Source organism: Pan troglodytes, chromosome 6 (assembly GCF_028858775.2).
Source record: "Pan troglodytes isolate AG18354 chromosome 6, NHGRI_mPanTro3-v2.0_pri, whole genome shotgun sequence".
Taxonomy (NCBI): domain Eukaryota; kingdom Metazoa; phylum Chordata; class Mammalia; order Primates; family Hominidae; genus Pan; species Pan troglodytes.
The window spans coordinates 103,271,826-103,290,133 of NC_072404.2; the positions used below are offsets into that span (position 1 = coordinate 103,271,826).

An 18,308-nucleotide genomic window follows, 5' to 3' on the forward strand; every position below is an offset into this window, starting at 1 on the left:
AGCCACATGAAAGGATGGGGTATCCTCTGTGCCTAATTTTATGAATCCCCTTCCCCCTAGAAAGAAAGAGATAATGAGGGTATATAACGTGTCTCTTACTGTGTTCATTCCTTCATTAATCTACTTTAAAGGGAGCTGATTAAATGTTTGAGGTGTGACAAACTTTATGCTAGACATTTGGGATACAAATATGAGGGACCTCATAACATAATAGGGTAGATGAATGAACACTGTATAACCCAGTTACATTACAATGTTCTTAGTACAACATCAAAAATATGTACTAGGTTGTATAGGATTATAGAGGAGGAAGTAAATAAAAGGTAGGCAAAGCTCAATTCCAAATAAAATCCACTCTATGCAAACATACCTGACACTATATCTTCTAGGCCTATGCAATACAGAGACTCATTCCTTCATCTATTTGTTTTGGTTGGCTGTTTTAGGTGCTGTGGTTGTAACAAAGTATTGCCTTCTGCTAGAGGAGCAGAATCTCAGAAACCACTTTTCTCTACTTCCTGGATGTACATTCCCTCAAGTGTCATTATGTCTACTTGCGATGCAGACCATCTTTTCTCTCACTCAGATTGCTACATCTTTAACTGTGTATGGCATCCAGAAGATTATGGCAAATTTTAGATGATTTTTATCCAAGACCTCCCAATTCAATGCTGCCTCACTGCCTAGCCAAAATTCTACCCTGGGTTACTAAGCCTCTGGCACATCAAGAGTGGAGAAAGGAAGAGGAATGTTCCCCTAATCCCTGTATATCATGTGGAAATCTCCTTGGCAATCACAATACTAGTGGACATAACAGTGAAAGTTTGCATTGTGCCTTGAATTTATTAGCTCATTAAATCCCGCACAATAACGACTTGAGGGAGATACGTTACTCTCCCTACTCTGCAATGAGAAAGCTGAAACTTTTGATAGATATATGACTTTCCCAAAGCTATTCAGTTAGCACAGGCAGTCTAAATCCTGATCCCCTGGTCTCACTGACTGTATACACAGTCTTTTTTTCCACATTAACAGAGGCCAAAGTCAAGCTTATATATACTTTCATGACCCTGGTTCAGTACCTGGACAGCGCTATATCAGTTTTCTTTTCTATGCAAACATAAAGTTCATAATTCATTCATAGGGCAAACAGATAGCTACAATTTAAATACATTGCCATAATGCTCTAAGAAGAACAGCTGCCAAAACTGATAATCAGATTAGAGGATTGAGAAATTTAATCACTAAAGTCTTCATTTTCACGGTTATATTTAGCAGAAAGTAATGGACCTTGACCTTTCAAATGTAAAGACACATTTTCTTTCAAATATATTGTCTTTTTATAAAGTGGCCAAAATCTCGTGTTAGTTATACATTGATTACTGCAGTGCCATATGCTCTCCAAATGCTCATTTTTTCTGGCTTACGTTGAAAAGCTTTTGTATCTTAAATCACACATGAGGGACAATCTGCCAGTTGGGGCAGGAAGAGGCAATAGCTGAAGTTTGAAAGGAACACACATCTCCTAGGACTCTCACTATGTGTTTTCTCTTATTGACTATTAGCTGAGGAAAAACTGAGTGAAGCTGAAAAGTTTACATTAGAAGAGAGTTGAATATGTTAACCTCGACTACATATTCTGAACCAGCCAGGGAAGGGTGAGTTAGTTGTTTCTGTTGGCCAACTGAATCTCAGGTATCTTTGGTCTTCCTTTCTCTTACAATGGAAGTAATGTTCAGGACCTATCTGAGACCAATCCCTTGTCTACTGCTCTTCATCCTTTTTTCTCTTGTTTTCTCAATGGCTTTACTCCTTCCTCTCTTCAACAGCATCAGCTCTGCCCCCTCTTACTCTTTGGCAAAGACACCCAGATTTTAATAATTTCCATCTGGAATGCTTTGTCTCTGACTTTTCAACCCAAAGTTAAAATTTATATTTGACTCTATATCCTTCTCCTGTTAGTGTTCCCACTTTACTGCTCCCTTTTCTAGCCAAATTTATCAAAAATTTTACCTCTACTATCTTCCTCCACTTCCTCATCTCCTGTTTTTCCCAGATCACTCCAATTAAACTTCCTTTTGGGAAGAGGAAGAACAGGAAGTGCTATTGTCAAGAGCAAACTTGACACGTGCTACTAGACCTCTCAATATATGACACCCAAAGCAACTGTCCTTTAAAATCACCCAACATCACATTTTCCATTAACATCTTATCTAAATTCTTTTCAGTATTTGACAAATACTTCCTCGTTCTTTAAATGTTTTCTCTCAGTCTTCATAACACCACATAATTTTGTTTGTTTCCTGCTTTGTTGACTGCTCCTTCTCAATCAATCTGTCCTTTTCTGGCTAACCATTAAAGGCTAGGTGACTCAAGGCTCAACCCTGAGAATTCTTTTCTAACCATATTATTTTCTGATTTCATTTCAAATACATATACATATAAACCTTGCACGCACATATACACATGCACATACATACGCATGTATTTGTGTGTGGTCTTGATCTTTTCTCAAAATTTCAGACATTCATGTCTATTTAGTATCTTCACTTGAATGTGTAATAGAAACTCAAACATTTTATGTCCTAAACTGAAGTCTTTTTTATATATCCCCAGTCTTCCTCCTTTCTGTAAATGACCCTTCTACTTAGATTCTCAAGGCAAAATCTCTGGAGTCATTCTTGAGAGCTACCACTGCTTAATTATGCAATTCATCAACAGTCCTTTCAATTCTACCTCCAAATCACTTTTTTTTTTTTTTTAAATACGGAGTTTCGCTCTTGTTTTCCAGGCTAGAGTGCAATGGCGCAATCTCAGCTCACTGCAACCTCTGCCTCCTTGGTTCAAGCGATTCTCCTCCCTCAACCTCCCAAGCAGTGGGGATTACAGGCACCTACTACCATGCCCAGCTAATTTTTGTATTTTTAGTAGAGACAGGGTTTCGCCATGTTAGCCAGTCTGGTCTCAAACTCCTGACCTCAGGTGATCTACCCACTTCAACCTCCCAAAGTGCTGGGATGACAGCCAAATCACATTTTTAATCTACTCATGTCTCTTTATAGCCACAACAGCCAATGTAGTTCAGGTCTGCAATTTCTGAGGAACCATTACCTAAGCTCCTTGTTTTCACCTTTGTTTCCCATTTAACCCCACACAGAACTTGGAGTACCTTTAGTATATCAAACAAGTAAAAAAATGCATGTTTTACTCTGATCCTCTCACTGTTACATAAGCTCTGTGGGAGCATAAAGCTTACCTGTGTTATTTACCACTATGTCACAGAGCCAAGAATGAGACCTGGAAAGTAGGCTCTCATGAACATCTGTGAAATAAACCAATGACTTTCTATTACCACTATCCTTCTTCTTTACAAATGTCTTGAAAACTCAAATGGCACAGTGGAAACAGAGAAACAGAGTTGTTCTGGGAAAGAAAGTGAGTTGTCATAGAATATATTTGGTAGTCTGTAAGTCACGTGCACCTTGAAAATAAGCTAACATGTTGAGAAAGAATGGTATCCATGTAATAAAATAGCAACTGATACAAAAGCAACTGGCTTTCAAAAAATGAACTATGATAAAATTTATGATCAACCTGACCAGTTGGAAAAAAATAAGTAAAACTACCTTTTATTTGACCATAAAAATTCAACTGAAAAAAAATGATATATACTGAGGAGTTATGGACACGGCAAGAAATAAGAAAGCTGAATTTGCTGCTTTAACCTCAAGCGATCAAATGAGTGCCTAGCTTATGGTAATTACATAATAAATATTTGATGAATAAATGAATACTATTTGAGCTTCTATCACATTATTGGCGCTGGTAGAAAGAGAGAAAAAAGAGTAGATTCATGGAGATAAAGGCATTGCATGTTAAGTATTTATCAGAGTGTCTATTACATGATGAATGTTCCAAAATAGCTAATATCAACCCATTTAGTCCTCAGGACAGGAAACTCACTGTCCTTTGTAAATTTCAACTCATCTCCCTCACTTTCGAGTGCTACAAAGTTTAGTCCTTTGTTCTCTTCTCTTTCCTATTTACCTTTGGTGATCTCCGCTGTTCTCATGGTTCCCCCCAACTCTGGCCTCTCCCCTAAACTCCAGACCACCTACTCAATGAATGGCTAACAAGTATCTGAGACTTGGTATTCCCTTTTTATAGTCTCTGATCTCAGGAAACAGCAAATCCCTTCTTTTGGTTGCTCAGGCAAAAAAAAAAAAAAAAATAGCGTCATCTCGATTTTTTTCTTTTCTCTTTTTTTTTTTTCATTCTACATCTGATCAGTCAGCACATCCTGATGTCTCTGCTTTTAAAATGTATTTAGCATCTCAGCACTTGTCCCCACCTCCACTCGCACCACACTGGTTTGAACTGCCCTCATATTTCACCTTGACTGCAATTGCCCCTTCTCTGCTTCCACCCTTGCCCCCATGAGCTAGCCTCCAACAGCTGCCAGAGTGACCCTGTTAAATTATATGATAGATAATGTCACTCTGTTACTCAGAATCCTCCAATCTTCCCTAAGTCACTCAGAGTAAAGCAAGAGTCTTCACAGTGGCCTGTAAGACCTATACGGTCACTGGTTTCATATACTACTTCTCCCTTGAATTCACTGGGCTCCTTATATTCATACTTGTCTACTGTTGCTTGTACTTGCTGTTCCTCAGAATGATTTTCTCTTTGATACCTACAAAGCCCACTCTCATAGCCCTCAGATCTTCACTCAAGTAGCATTGTCAACAGAAAGGGCTCCTTTGGCCATCCTCTCTGTAACTGAAACATTGCTAACACTGTTCTTACTCCTTTCCTGCTTTATTTTTCTCCTTAGCACTTATCTCAATCAAAATTTGGTATATTTTTCTTTTGTACCTTTGTGAGTGCCTGTCTCCTTTACTATAATGTAAGTTCCTTGAGGGGAAAGGTTTTCTTCTGTTCATTTCCCTCTGCTGTACCTCAAGCACCTAGAATCATATCTGGCACACAATAGGTATTCAATAAAAATTCTTAGCTGTTATCTTTTTATAATGCCAAGTAAAATCTCAGGATAAAAAAGAATAGTATAGAATAAGTAAGTTTACATCTATATGATTACAAGTTTATTGTGCATAATACAGTGGATTTGTTTCTGAAAAATTGACAGAATTACATGTGTATAAATATAGTTTCATGTCAAACTACATGTTTATAAATCAAATAATTAAAGTGTGCTGGCAACATTGCTATTTCAAAGAATCTGTAATTAATCCTCTATAAAAACAAATAAGTTTTTTAAATAATTTGAATAATTTCTCCCTTATCTAGCTAGCCCTTTATAAATTAAATATTTTATTTATCAGGTATTTCTACTTCAAAATACACTTACGGATAATGTGTAAAAACAAACAAAAAAAAACAGGTGGCCTTTTAACTTTACCTCAGCTCATTTTAATTCTAGAATAAATTAGCAAGAAATGTAATGGAAGCTCTGAAAGACATCATGAGATACTTAACCTACTCTATAGAGTTCTATCTTCCCAAAGTGTTTAACAAACACTAAAACGTGGTACATTTAAGGAAGCTTCCTACCCTTCTATTTATGACCTCCATGATGTGCTTGCATTGCTAAGCATATCTAACTTTCTTTTTTACACTTTGTCAATGCAACAATGTTTTCTGAGAATGCTCAATGTATTGAGATGTAAGCATTAAAAGTGACTTATGTTTTTACAGAAATTGCATCAGCAACTATGCTATGTTGAATTGCCATTTCCTAATGAGTAGCTACTCTTTAACAATCATTTAAACTGATATCATCATTGTGGGTCATATTTGGCTAATAAAAACTCATTCTAGTATTTAAGACCAAGAAAAGTCAAGACAATGTACATTTCCTCTACCACTTCTGGGGCTCTATGACCATGAATTTCATCTAATCCAGAGTCTCATTTGTACAAGAAGTATTTTGTAATGGCCTGTTTAAAACCATCAATATAGTGAGGCTAAGGCAGGAGGATCACTTCAGCTCAGGAGTAAGTTTATGGATCTATGGATGGGATACAACTCAGAAATACTTCTCCTACTCCCGCCCTCTTCTTGCCTGATCAGCCTGGGCAACATGGCGAGATCCCATCTCTATTTAAAAAAAATTAAGTTAGCTGGACGTGGTGGCGTATGTCTGTAGTCCCAGCTACTCAGGAGGTGAGGTGGGAGGATCACTAGGGCCTGAGAGGTCAAGACTGCAGTGAGCAGTGATTGCACCACTGCACTCCAGCCTGGGTGACAGAGTGAGACCCTGTCTCAACAAAAACTCACCAAACCCATCAGTATGGTACCTGTATTAGTCAGGGTTCTCTAGAGGGACAGAACTAGTAATTAAACTAAATAATTAACTAAATAATTAAACTAATTGTTTAATTTATATATATCATATATATCATATATATATGACTATATATGATATATATATAAAGTGGAGTTTATTAAGGAGTATTAACTGACACAATCACAAAGTCCCACAATAGGCTCTCTGCAAGCTGAGGAGCAAGGAAGCCAGTCTGAATCCCAAAGCTAAAGAACTTGAAGTCAGGTGTTCAAGGGCAGGTAGCATCCAGCACAGGAGAAAGATGTAGGCTGGGAAGCTAAGCCAGTCTAGCCTTTTCATCTTCTTCTGCCTGCTTTTTAATCTGCCTGCACTGGCAGCTGACTAGATTGTGCCCGCCCAGATTAAAGATGGGTCTGCCTTTTTCAGCCCACTGACTCAAGTGTTAATCTCCTTTGGCAACACCCTCACAGACACACCCAGGATCAATACTTTGCATCCTTCAATCCAATCAAGTTGACATTCAGTATTAGCCATCACAGTACCTAAATTATATTTATAAAATACAAAAAATCAGCAAATTATATAGACTAAATACAATATGAAAATATTCACCGTGACTATACATAATGAAATAGATTTATGTATAGAATTACCACGGACATAGCAGCCGAGAATAGATACACATATATCAAGCCCATGCCTACATAGAGTGATATGATTTTCTGAAAGAGAAACAAAAATTATTGGTTAATGGTCTTCCTTTTATTTATATGCATTATTGTAAAAAGTGTATGTAATAACCAAGAAAAATATTTTGTTTCTATGTAAAATGAAGTGAGTTTCAAGGTTCAAAGAACTATAAATATGGCTTTTGCATATGTGGAAGCCTGGCATATCTGACAGTCATGCTGAATGTGTCACATTTCATCTTATGCTGCAGGATCCCAGAAAATGCAAGATACCTGACATTCCTTATCCATACCCACAAAAATTATGGAATACTGTTATAAACAAGCTGACATATTTTCATGAGGGCCCCTAGGGGGCAGTATTGCCCCCATTGAGAACCAGGGATCTATGGATGGGATACAACTCAGAAATACTTCCCCCACTCCCACCCTCTTCCTGCCTTTTATTGGACCTTAGATACTCTGATGGTAGTGCAGGATGGAGGAAGAAGTGAAAGGGCAAACATCTCCTTAACTAGGGTATGCTTTCCCCCAGGCTGGCTGTAATAGCAGTCTTAGCTTGTTTGTCTATAGATCTTCACTCTTCCCCTTAAATTTTGACTAAAGTTGGGGTGGGGATGTTTGGCAATAGGGATAATAATCTGACCTAGTCTCTTAGGACTTTTTTGTGGAGAAGTGGACCAACCTGAAAGCTTAGAATATGAGGGGCAGCTTTAGTGCTATTTCTGGACTTTCTATGTAATTCTGGGGTATGAAGAAAGAAATCCACTCCTTTACACTAGTTTGAGAGAGACGTGCTGGAATGAAAAACACCTCAGTTCAGACATGCTGGAATGAAAAACAAACACCTGTATTGTAACCTCAGCTCCACTGCCTCTCATTGTTTAATTTAGGGCATTCAAACTCCCTGGAATGCCTTTGCCTCATCTGCAAAATGGAATAGGGAGTAAAGTAGATGATATTAAATTTGAATTATTTGAACCATTGACTTCAATATAACACTAAACATTTGGAATCTCCATGCAGACAATATTCACTGTTCTTCTTTGTGTCCTTGAAATAAGTGAAAATTTTGGTCCTCTTTTTTTCTCATATAAGACCTGTGCCATCAAATTTGGTAAGAATTCTAGAATCTTCTAATAATATGTTTGCCCTAAATAAAGTGTTTTAAATGTTTAATATTATTGAGCATGGTGAATCACAGCATTTTAGAGTTAAGAAATCATTTATTGATAAAATGAAGTTAGAAAAATTGGATGTTTTTCTATGTTTAGGTAAATGCATATGACATAGGTTAGGTGACTTTGTCAATACTTCCTGATCTCTTCTATATACCAAACAATATACAAAACAATAGAAAGTAATGAGGACGTAAAAGTCATGCAAGGTATGACCTCCCTTGTAAAGGCTCTAAAAATTCACTGTGTCTTAGGTTGGGTTTGCTAGAAGCAAAGCCTAAGACAGGAATTATTGGGTAAGAAAGTTTTCCAGGGCAAGCTCTCAGGAGAAACTGCTAAAGGAGTAAGGCTAGGGCAAGAGGAGAAGTTAGTCAAAAGTGGTTTCAGAAGTCTAGCATCATTCTAAACCCATGGAAAGGCTCTGGAAGTTTCTCAGTTACAACAAAGTTTTTCAGCCCAGAAGCAAGGGGGCTGGGCTGATAGGACCCCACATTAGCCAGCCTTTTGCTCCAAGTCAACCTCAGGGGTCAGATGGGAGCATAATCTCCCAGGCATCATCAGGAAAAGTGTTGCCCATCAGACAAGAGCCAACCTGAGCAAAAGGTTTGCCCTTGACAGTCAACACCTGCAGCTGCTGCAGACTAGGTATCTTACCCTGGAAAAAAAGGAGAGCTGGGCAGTAACATCTGGAATGCATGATATTAAAGGAGCCAAATTATGTACGCATGATCTCCTTTAAGCGTATCAGTAATATCACCTATCTTCTTTAGAGCACCTATAAGATCACATATATTATATGGCAAGGGCCATATAAGAAAGTACAGTTTGAAATTCTGGAAGCACAACAAAGTGAATAACACCAGCTAACACGTGCAAGTGCTTGCTATGTACTACACGCCATTACAAAGTCCTTACCTATGTTACCCCCATTTAATACTCTCAACAAATCTACAGGGTAGGTAATATTATTGCCCCTATTTCCCTGTAAACTAAGGCACAGGCAGGTCAAGTAATTTGGTCAATGTCACATGGCTAGCAAGTACCAGTAAATGATTATTTTGTTGGTAAGTATATGAGAGGGCTTCCTGGAATAGAGAAAATGAAATTCTAAACCCAACACAAGATCTACTAAATTAGAATCTCTAAGGTTGGACTCATAACTTTAACGAGTTTCCTAAAGTGATTTCTGCACACACTGGAGTGTGAAGAGCCATTACCTAAAGGAATTAAAAGTTTTCCAAAATGAAGAAAAATTGTGCAAAGAACAATGTCAAAAGGTAAAAATGATCATCAAAAATACTTAATGAAGTTTTATATTTAGTCTAAAAGACTGGGAAGGAAGATGAGAATAAAATTTGGGTTCCCAAATGCAAAACAGGCTTATACAGGAAGAAATAACCTTTGTATAGTCATAGTGTTTCTTAAAGAACAGAATAGCAAAAATAAAAACATAGCACACATTGGGCTCAAGTACCCACAGTGTGTTATTTTCTACCTCTATGTTGGCCTATGTAGACATTTGTCCCTTAAAATTATCTTAAACTCGAGACCATCCTGGCCAACACAGTGAAACTCCATCTCTACTAAAAATAAAAAAAATTAGCTGGGCGTGGTGGCACGCACCTGTGGTCCCAGCTACTCAGGAGGCTGAGGCAGAAGAATCGCTAGAACCCAGGAGGCGGAGGTTGCAGTGAGCTGAGATCGCGCCACTTCAGTCCAGCCTGGAGACAGAGCGAAACTCCAACTCAAAAAAAAAAAAAAAAAAAAAAATTCTTAAACTACTACTTATCTGGAGAAGAACAAGGTATTTTAAGACTGGGAAGGGAAAGAATCTTCCTTCAATGGTTTTGAAAATGAAAACACCATTTAAATTCAAGGAAATAAGTTAATTGCTGATAGATTATTAGCAGAGCATTTTCATGTAGATGTACAATGTTATTTTGTTCTCTGAAATAGTATGTGATCTAAATACACTTACTTTTATAATAATACTTCATTACAAAAATTGGACTAGGGAGAAGGAGGAGACACTATAGGTACAATGCCATTTGGCTACACTGAAATCTTTCCCAGGCAATTTCATAGTTCTATCTCCAGCTATTGAGTCTTCTTCCCCATTACTCACTGGTCTAATTGGGGAGAAGAGGAATTGCAAAGAGGACAGAAGAAAGAGTCTGTTCTAGTAGGAGGTTATTGGTAGATCAGACTTGCTATGTCCCCTTTAGCCTGCTAAATTTTCTCATCATTGTTACCAGATTCATTGTGACAGTTACAGGCAAATTTCATGTGTTGTTGGAAAAACACTCACAAGTAATACGCTAGTTTATTTCTGATTAATAAGACTGTTTACTATATTTCCATTCTACGGGTACACATTTAAACAATCCATTATTTATAATGAAATTATAGTGATACTTTTTATATGGTTCCCTTTTAATACCAGGTTAAATACTCTAGAGATTTAGGGAATTAATGGACCGTCATCCAAATGACCTCAAATTAAGTTAAATGACATAAAACATAGGTGGAGGGTTTTGGAATTGAAAGTAAGGATTGGAAACCCCAAATTTTACACTATACAAAAGACCAGGGGCAAGGAGGTGCTTTAAGTATTTTAGATTATATACTGACAAAACTCACCCCTCCCAACAAACCTGCTGAACAGGTGTTTGGAGTCAAATGCTTGACTTAATCATATTAGTGAAGATTAGGAAGAAGCTTTAAAATCCCAAGGCTAGTGTGCATTGCTAGAATTGTTAAGAGAGAGAGCTCATATGAAATTGGTTATCGTGGGATATTTAAAATAAAACAAAGAACGGTTTACTTTGTAAGTTAAGAGCTGAGGGAATTGTTGGCTAAGACTGACTTGAAATAACTCCAGCAATTCATGCATAGCTGCTAACCTTCTACATATTCAGCAGGCAAAAAGATGCCAGTAATCAATATTGAGGACCTGACAGAAAAGGACAAATTGAAGATGGAAGTTGACCAGCTCAAGAAAGAAGTGACACTGGAAAGAATGCTAGTAAGTTGCTGCTTTCTTTAGAATTTTATTTTAAGCTAGAGATACTGTGGGAGTACCGGGTTAGAAAACATTGGCTGGAAAGGCTCAATGTAGTTACAAATAAATTGTTCATCTAAAAATTTATCAAAGATTAAGAAAATTGATAATCAATCATAACTATCTCTTGATTTAGATTCTAAATCAAGGAGGTTGGCAAACCATTTTCCTCTGGCCAAGCCCAATCCTTAGCCTCTTTTTGTATGACCACAAAGATAAGAATGCTTTTACATTTTTAAAGAGAAGGGAAGAAAGAAAGAAAGAGAGAAAGAAAGAAAGAAGAGAGAGAAAGAAAGGGAAAAAGAAGGAAAGAAAGAAATAAAGGAGAAAGAAAGAAAAGAAAAAGAGAAAAAGGAGAATATGAGACAAAAACCGTATTTTAGATAAGCAATAAAATAAATATACGCATGCAATAGTATAGGCATTTTGTTTTTACTTTTCTAAACTTCTTTTTATAATGCAATATTTTTATATTGATATTTTGATACAATGTTTTGATATTGCTGCAATACTTTAAGCTATGATGTCAACCCCTCTCCACTGTCATGGTCAGTAATACATAAGTACATTCTACTCTTCTTTGGCAAATAAAGATGAGTTCAAACATAAGAACTCACTGGTTCCTCCTACAAACTTCTGACAAATCTTGGAAAGGGTTACCAACAGTTCACTGCCATTAGAAGGAGAAGAAATGGCAAAGGAATAAACCACCAAACAAACAGTGATGAAAGCTTGGAGAATGTAGATATGTATTTTAGATCACTTCATTTTAGGAAAGTTATTAACAGTAGAACAAAACCTCCACAAGTGGTAACAGCAATCTCATAATTTTAAAACATCTCATTTTATCAGGACAAAGTAAAAAAGGATCTTGTGTTATCTTCATACTTTGTTCAAAATGCCTGCTCCCAGTCAAAACTGGGATTTTGGGCTTCGTCTATGTTTATAATAATCTCAAACTCCCCTGTTGCCCTTTCCATACAGGCAAAACGTTTTGCTGTAAAGATAAAGTTAAATCATTACTAAGGCTTAGAACACACACCAGACAAGTTAAAGTCCTTATTTTCACAATTCAGGGTAAATAAAATGAACTTTTAGGATAAAGGAAAGTTTTCTCTTCTTAAGTTGAAATATCCAAAAGCTGTTTTATTATTTATGTACTCAGGATTATTGTTTTGTAGGCAAGGTGATTGTCTTCGTGTTTATTATTCACTTGTGGTAAGTTCACCTTGGACTTTTTATTTTGGGTAAACATCGCATACATCATCATTAATCAGGCTTTGGGGTTCCTTTTCCCCATTATTCAATGTCTCTCTGCTCTTGGAAGTCAAACCAATTTAATATCAGACTGCAAAAACTCCATATACATACACACACAAACACACATGCATATAGATACACATACATATACATGTACCCTCTTAGTCTCCTCAGGGTGCTGTACCAGAGTATTATAGACCGGTGACTTTTAACCAACAGAAGTGTATTTCTCACAGCTCTGGAAGCTGGGGCATCCAAGATCAAGACATCAGCAGATTCAGTGTCTGGCGAGGGCCTGCTCCCTCCTTCATGAACGCCTGTCTTTTCATTTTGTCCTCACCTGGTGATAGGGATGACAAAGCTCTCTGGGGTCTCTTTTATAAGGACAGTAATCCTATTTATGAGAACTCTGTCTTCATGACCTAATTACCTACCAAAAACCCCACCGAGGGCAAATGAATTTATATAGTGTGTAGAAATATGTATGTAATATATAGAAATATTATTTCTCTATAAAATATATAATAATATATGTTATATTATATATAAAATGGAACTTCCAGGTCCTGAGCCCCTAGCTCTGATGTATAATCAGTACAGTATGGTTAAGTGGATATACTCAGTATGGGTAAGTGGTTAAGTGGATAATCAGTACAGTATGGTTAATTGGATATACTCTGAAACCATATTCCCAGCTCAGATTCTTGCTCCACAACAAATTTTTGCCTGTGCAACCCTCATCTATGTTATCTAACTCACCTGTGCCTCTGTTTCTTCAAAATAGCGATAGTAATAGCATTTAATTCAGAGGATAATTGGGAGGAATAAACAAGATAATATACGCAAAGCTCTGAGAACAATGCCTGGTAATAGCAAGTGCTTTATGTCATTATATTATTATTATCTTAAAATTATTATTGATTCTATGAACCAGACTGATTCATATTATGGTGATTTTTTTTGAGTACGACAAGTCTTTGCATCCAGTTTCTGAAGCTGATAGATTTGCAATGACTGTAAGTCAATGTAATAGGCCATGACTAAAGACAACCTTTGTAGTAATAGCTAAAAATAGTTACTATTTGATTGTGCATCTTCTTGTGCCAGGCACCTCTTAGGCATTTAAGGCAACCAATGCAGCTATTCATATTTTATACATGAAGTAAATGAACCTTAGATGAATTACCTTAACTAAGACTAAATAGCTAGTAAATGAGAAGAGCCTTGCAATCCTATGTTAAACTACATATATTTATATTAGCCTCACTGAAATAATTTTTAAACCTATACACATATATAATTTTAGGTAATTTGTTGCTCCTTTCATTGTCATATCCTCAGATCCCAGCCAGGCACCTTCAAAACCAATCCCTTATGGACTACTGAATTAAGGACAGCAAGTTACACCTCTGTTCCTGTCATCTGGGTGAAGCCAAAAGTAGTGACTTTTAGAGAGAGAGTGTGGGACCACTGAGGAAGAGGGAAAAAAGTGAATCTAAATTAATGCATATTTCAAAAGTTATGTGAATCTGCAAGTATCATCCTTTGAAGGAAGAAACTAACCTGACAAATGCTTCCTGGCTCCAGTTGAAAATAATTTGTTTTAATATGTAATTAATGAGTCTGCATAGTTATAAAATAATCTTAAGTCTTATATCAAATGTTCCTTGGAATTTACATAAAAGCGGCCTAAAGATTTCATTTGAAAAAAAAAAAACAGTAAATTGGTTAAATGACTTATGGAATGGCCACTTAATAGACTGACAAAAATAAAGTAGCTTAGTGTTACTGTCATGAAAGATACACTAACTGAAAACAAACAAGTTGAAGCTAAAAGAGTTTGAATAATTTGATTTCGTGTGTATGTATATATATGTATATTTATATATGTATAGAACATCACCTCTCTCTACAAGGAATGTTAAGTGGTACCTTAACAGGCTATAGCTGAAGCCATTAAAATATTAAGGCCTGATTTTTTACTAAATCATTAAACAATAATGGTGCAGATAAGTGAAGAGCAAACTCAAAAACAACATGAATAATTCAGTCCAGCAAATTATTCACTGAGCACTAAAGAACACAGCCTCTGTTCTAGATGGCTGGGATACACTGAACAAATCAGCCAAAGGTCCCTGACCCCTTGAAGCTCACCTAGTGCACCACCATGCTCAATCATTGTAGATGAGTGTAAAGAAAAATTACATGTGTATACTTCTGAGAATTTAGGGATGGTGATAAGCCAGGAATTTAATAATTATTCATTCTCTTCCACCTTTACTAGTCACATTTTTGGGATGAGGAAAAAGATTTAATCAATATGAACTCTGGTGACACCCTTGACTTCTGTTGCCAGCTGTGTTGTGATCCCTGGGTCTTGTCTCCTTTGATGTTGGAGGCAGTGTCTGCTGGGAATCTTTAGCTGGAGCGTGGCCAGCTGTTTTTCCTTTGTCTGGAGATATATCCAGAAGGAGTGGGAAGGGTGCAACTTTCTTCTTTCCTACAAAGTAAATATGCATTGGTGTAAAGTAGAGAGAATCAAACTGAAATTATACAACCTGAAAATTGATTGTAATAAATAAATTCCTGGCATCTGGAGTATTCTGTTTTAAACCAAATGAGTCATCCCTTTTTCCTTCCCCTTAAGGTTTCCAAATGCTGTGAAGAAGTAAGAGATTACGTTGAAGAACGATCTGGCGAGGATCCACTGGTAAAGGGCATCCCAGAGGACAAAAATCCCTTCAAGGAGCTCAAAGGAGGCTGTGTGATTTCATAATACAAACAAAAAGAAAAAAAATTAAACAAATTCTTGGAAATATCTCAAATCTTAATAACAATATGGATTTTTCTCATGCATACTATTACTACTAAGCATGTACGTGAATTTTTAAATTTATAGATGTAAACTTTTAATAAAAATTGGGGTGTGGTAACCCGTCATTCTATGTTTTTCTTAACATAGCTGGCACAGGGTTTAACACATAATTGCCAATAAATATTGCTTAAAGTTCTTTAAAAAGAACTATGTTTTATAAATGATTCTATATTATTCTGAGTTGTCAGCATATATTTACTGTTTTATGTTTTTCACTTCCCTTTCAACACTTACAATTTTCTACCCAGAAATTGTATGGTTAAGTTTCTATTTTCTTTCCCAAACTTTCTCTTGGTTAAGGAATTAGGAAGCTTATTTTTCTGATATGCAGTTCACCTATCTTGTGACTTTTCCCCAGAATGCCAACTGGGTTGAGGGTTCAGTCTGTGGTCACGGAGCACGGTGAATTTAACCAGCACCAGAATCACGGTTATAAGCATGCACTTAGGAGCCAGACAGTTCTGGCTCTGCCACTTTACTGCCCAACTCACTTTGGATAAGCTACTTAATTCTTTCTAAATTTGTTTCTCCTAGCATAGGATGAAGACAATAATGGTTATATCTTCTGTTTTGTGTAGGGGTTAAGTAATACACTAATGCAACTATAACACTCAGCATATTACCTGGCCCATGGTAAGATACAATAAGTGTTAACTAGTATTATTACTGAGAAAGGATCTAGACAAAATTTCCAAAATCCTTTAAGATACATGATGTTTTACCCTATCCTCATAAGACTCTCAACAACACAGTCTTTTCTTTAACAAGGTGAGCACACATGAGAGAGAAATCTCCATCACCTACATCAGGTCCTTCTGGCATCCTATTGAGTTTACATGAGTCACATTTCACTACCATTGTGTTAATGACTAAGAGAAAACTTGCCTCTGCTTCTGTAACAAATGACAAGTTGTAATTACCTAAACCAGAAACCTCTTTTGTGGTCAGTGTTTTCTTGTTGCGGTCTCACATTTACAGTGCTATTTTGTATACTTCAGTGATCAGAATACTCAGAAATACTAATTGATTGTCACACTTTAAAAAAAAACATTAAAATTATCTATTATTTGGTCTGGAAGGGAGTCTGAAAGTTGTACCAAAGTTTGGCTTCTAGCACAATGCCCTCCCATTCTGATCATCATAAATGCTCAACAAATATCTGTTGACTATTGTCTAAACTCTTCATTTTGAAATGGAGAAAATAAAGTTTCAGAGAAGTCACCTGACAAATTTCTTCGGTCAAGACTCTGGGCTTCTGGCTGAACAGTCAGCAACATACCCCACCACGTGTCTTCATCAAATATGCTCTGAGTATTAAGGGATTCTGGGATTAGTTACTGAATGTCTTATCTATTTTTCCTCAAGAAAAGCTTTTTATCCTCCTATTTAAGTTTACAAAACCCTCTCCATACAGTCCTCCCAACCTCCACCAAGCAATTCCTGTCTCTCTCTCGCACTCTATTTTCCTCCGTAGCACCGTCTCCATCTGGCATACTACAATTTATTTGTTTATTTAATTGTGGTTTGCCTCTAGAAGTTTTCCACCTGCAAGTTAGTATTTATTTAGTGAAGTGTTCAGTACGGCCCCTTTCCTCCGATTAAAATAAATACAAAGTAAATATTTGCTATGACATTTAGTTTACCATTGGAGACAGATTCTGAAGCCCAGCAATGTGAAGTTAAAACCCCGACTCTTCCACCTTGTCATTGAGAACTTTGGACAAATGACCAAATGACTTCAACTCTTTGAACATTTTTTTTTTTTTTGTATAAAACTAGTGATTAGGACAGATTATCTGAATACTTGTAATCCCTTAGATCACAAATGGGTATATAAAAGGAAGCCTAATAAATGTCCTCTATTATTATACTTCCCGTGGACATTTTCCCACCATCTGGAATTTGGTCATACTGATCCCTCCACCTGAAATCTCCCTCCACTCCACCCCACCCCATTTCAGCCTTTTGAAATCCTACTCTTCTATGAGACTTTCTCTCCCAATCTACCTCAAGAGTATTTTGTGTATCTCTTAAGTCATTTAACATTACTTTACTTTCTCTTATTATAATTTCTATGGTTGTCTTAATTTCAGTGCTATATTGGAAATTTCCCAAGCCAGAAGATCTGTTCATCTTTGAAACTGTCATATCAACTAAAAAATTGTCTGGACAATGAAATTGACTTTAAAAGCAGGCAAGAATAGTGCTTATAAAATGTTTATATTGGATAATTCAGAATTCTTATTGACTTAATTCATGATTAAATCACCAGTAGGGGACAATTCCTGTTGCTTAAAACACAGATTGTCAGCAGGTTTTGAGTAAGAGAGAAATCACAGGAAGGAAGTATAGAGAAAGATGGTCCAGGAAGAAGGAAATGAAATCATGACTGTCCCACAGGCTACAGAGCTATAACTGTCAGTGACTTTGGTTTGTTCAGAATTTGTTATTTCAGGACTGGGATAACTAGGTTAAAGAAAATGAAGTAAGACTACAAGGCAACAAAAACCACTCCCACACAACCTTAACATGTGACTCTTTAACAAAATTTTCTGGTGTCATTAATGAGAATGAGTTATTATAGATACTACAATATATCATTTGAGCTACTTGGGCTTTAAACATATTTTGCACACATAGATGAGTGTAAGTTTTAGTAAGAAAAAGAAAAAAGAAAAGAAAACACCTCACTGTTGTTTTAATTTGTACTGGTTTTATTTTAGCCAAATTTTAAAACCAAGCTAATATCAATCTTCCTAAATTACTAAAATATGAGTTAACATGAGGAAAATAGTAAACTGAGTAATGAGAATGATCAATTATGTATGATGGGAGTTAAAGTCTTACAGAAAAAAATGGTGAGGGAAATCTGTTTTTTTATTTTTTATTTTATTTTATTCTTTTGAGATAAGAGTCTCACTCTCTCACGCAGGCTGGA

The 18,308-nt window shown here is 36.4% G+C and overlaps 1 protein-coding gene across 2 annotated transcripts; it reads left to right on the forward strand.

Moving 5' to 3' along the window:
• The first annotated feature begins 10,923 nt into the window (after positions 1-10,923).
• GNGT1 (G protein subunit gamma transducin 1) lies at positions 10,924-15,617 on the forward strand. Of its 2 annotated transcripts, none has more exons than XM_001168330.6 (3): positions 10,924-11,001; positions 11,093-11,199; positions 15,143-15,617. In XM_001168330.6, the coding sequence occupies exons 2-3, from the start codon at positions 11,104-11,106 to the stop codon at positions 15,269-15,271; spliced, it is 225 nt and encodes a 74-aa protein (XP_001168330.1). In that variant the 5' UTR covers positions 10,924-11,001; positions 11,093-11,103; the 3' UTR covers positions 15,272-15,617. The 2 variants fall into 2 exon arrangements, with proteins under 2 accessions (XP_001168330.1, XP_024213693.1); XM_024357925.3 differs by having other exon boundaries at positions 11,096-11,199.
• Positions 15,618-18,308: the final 2,691 nt, after the last annotated feature.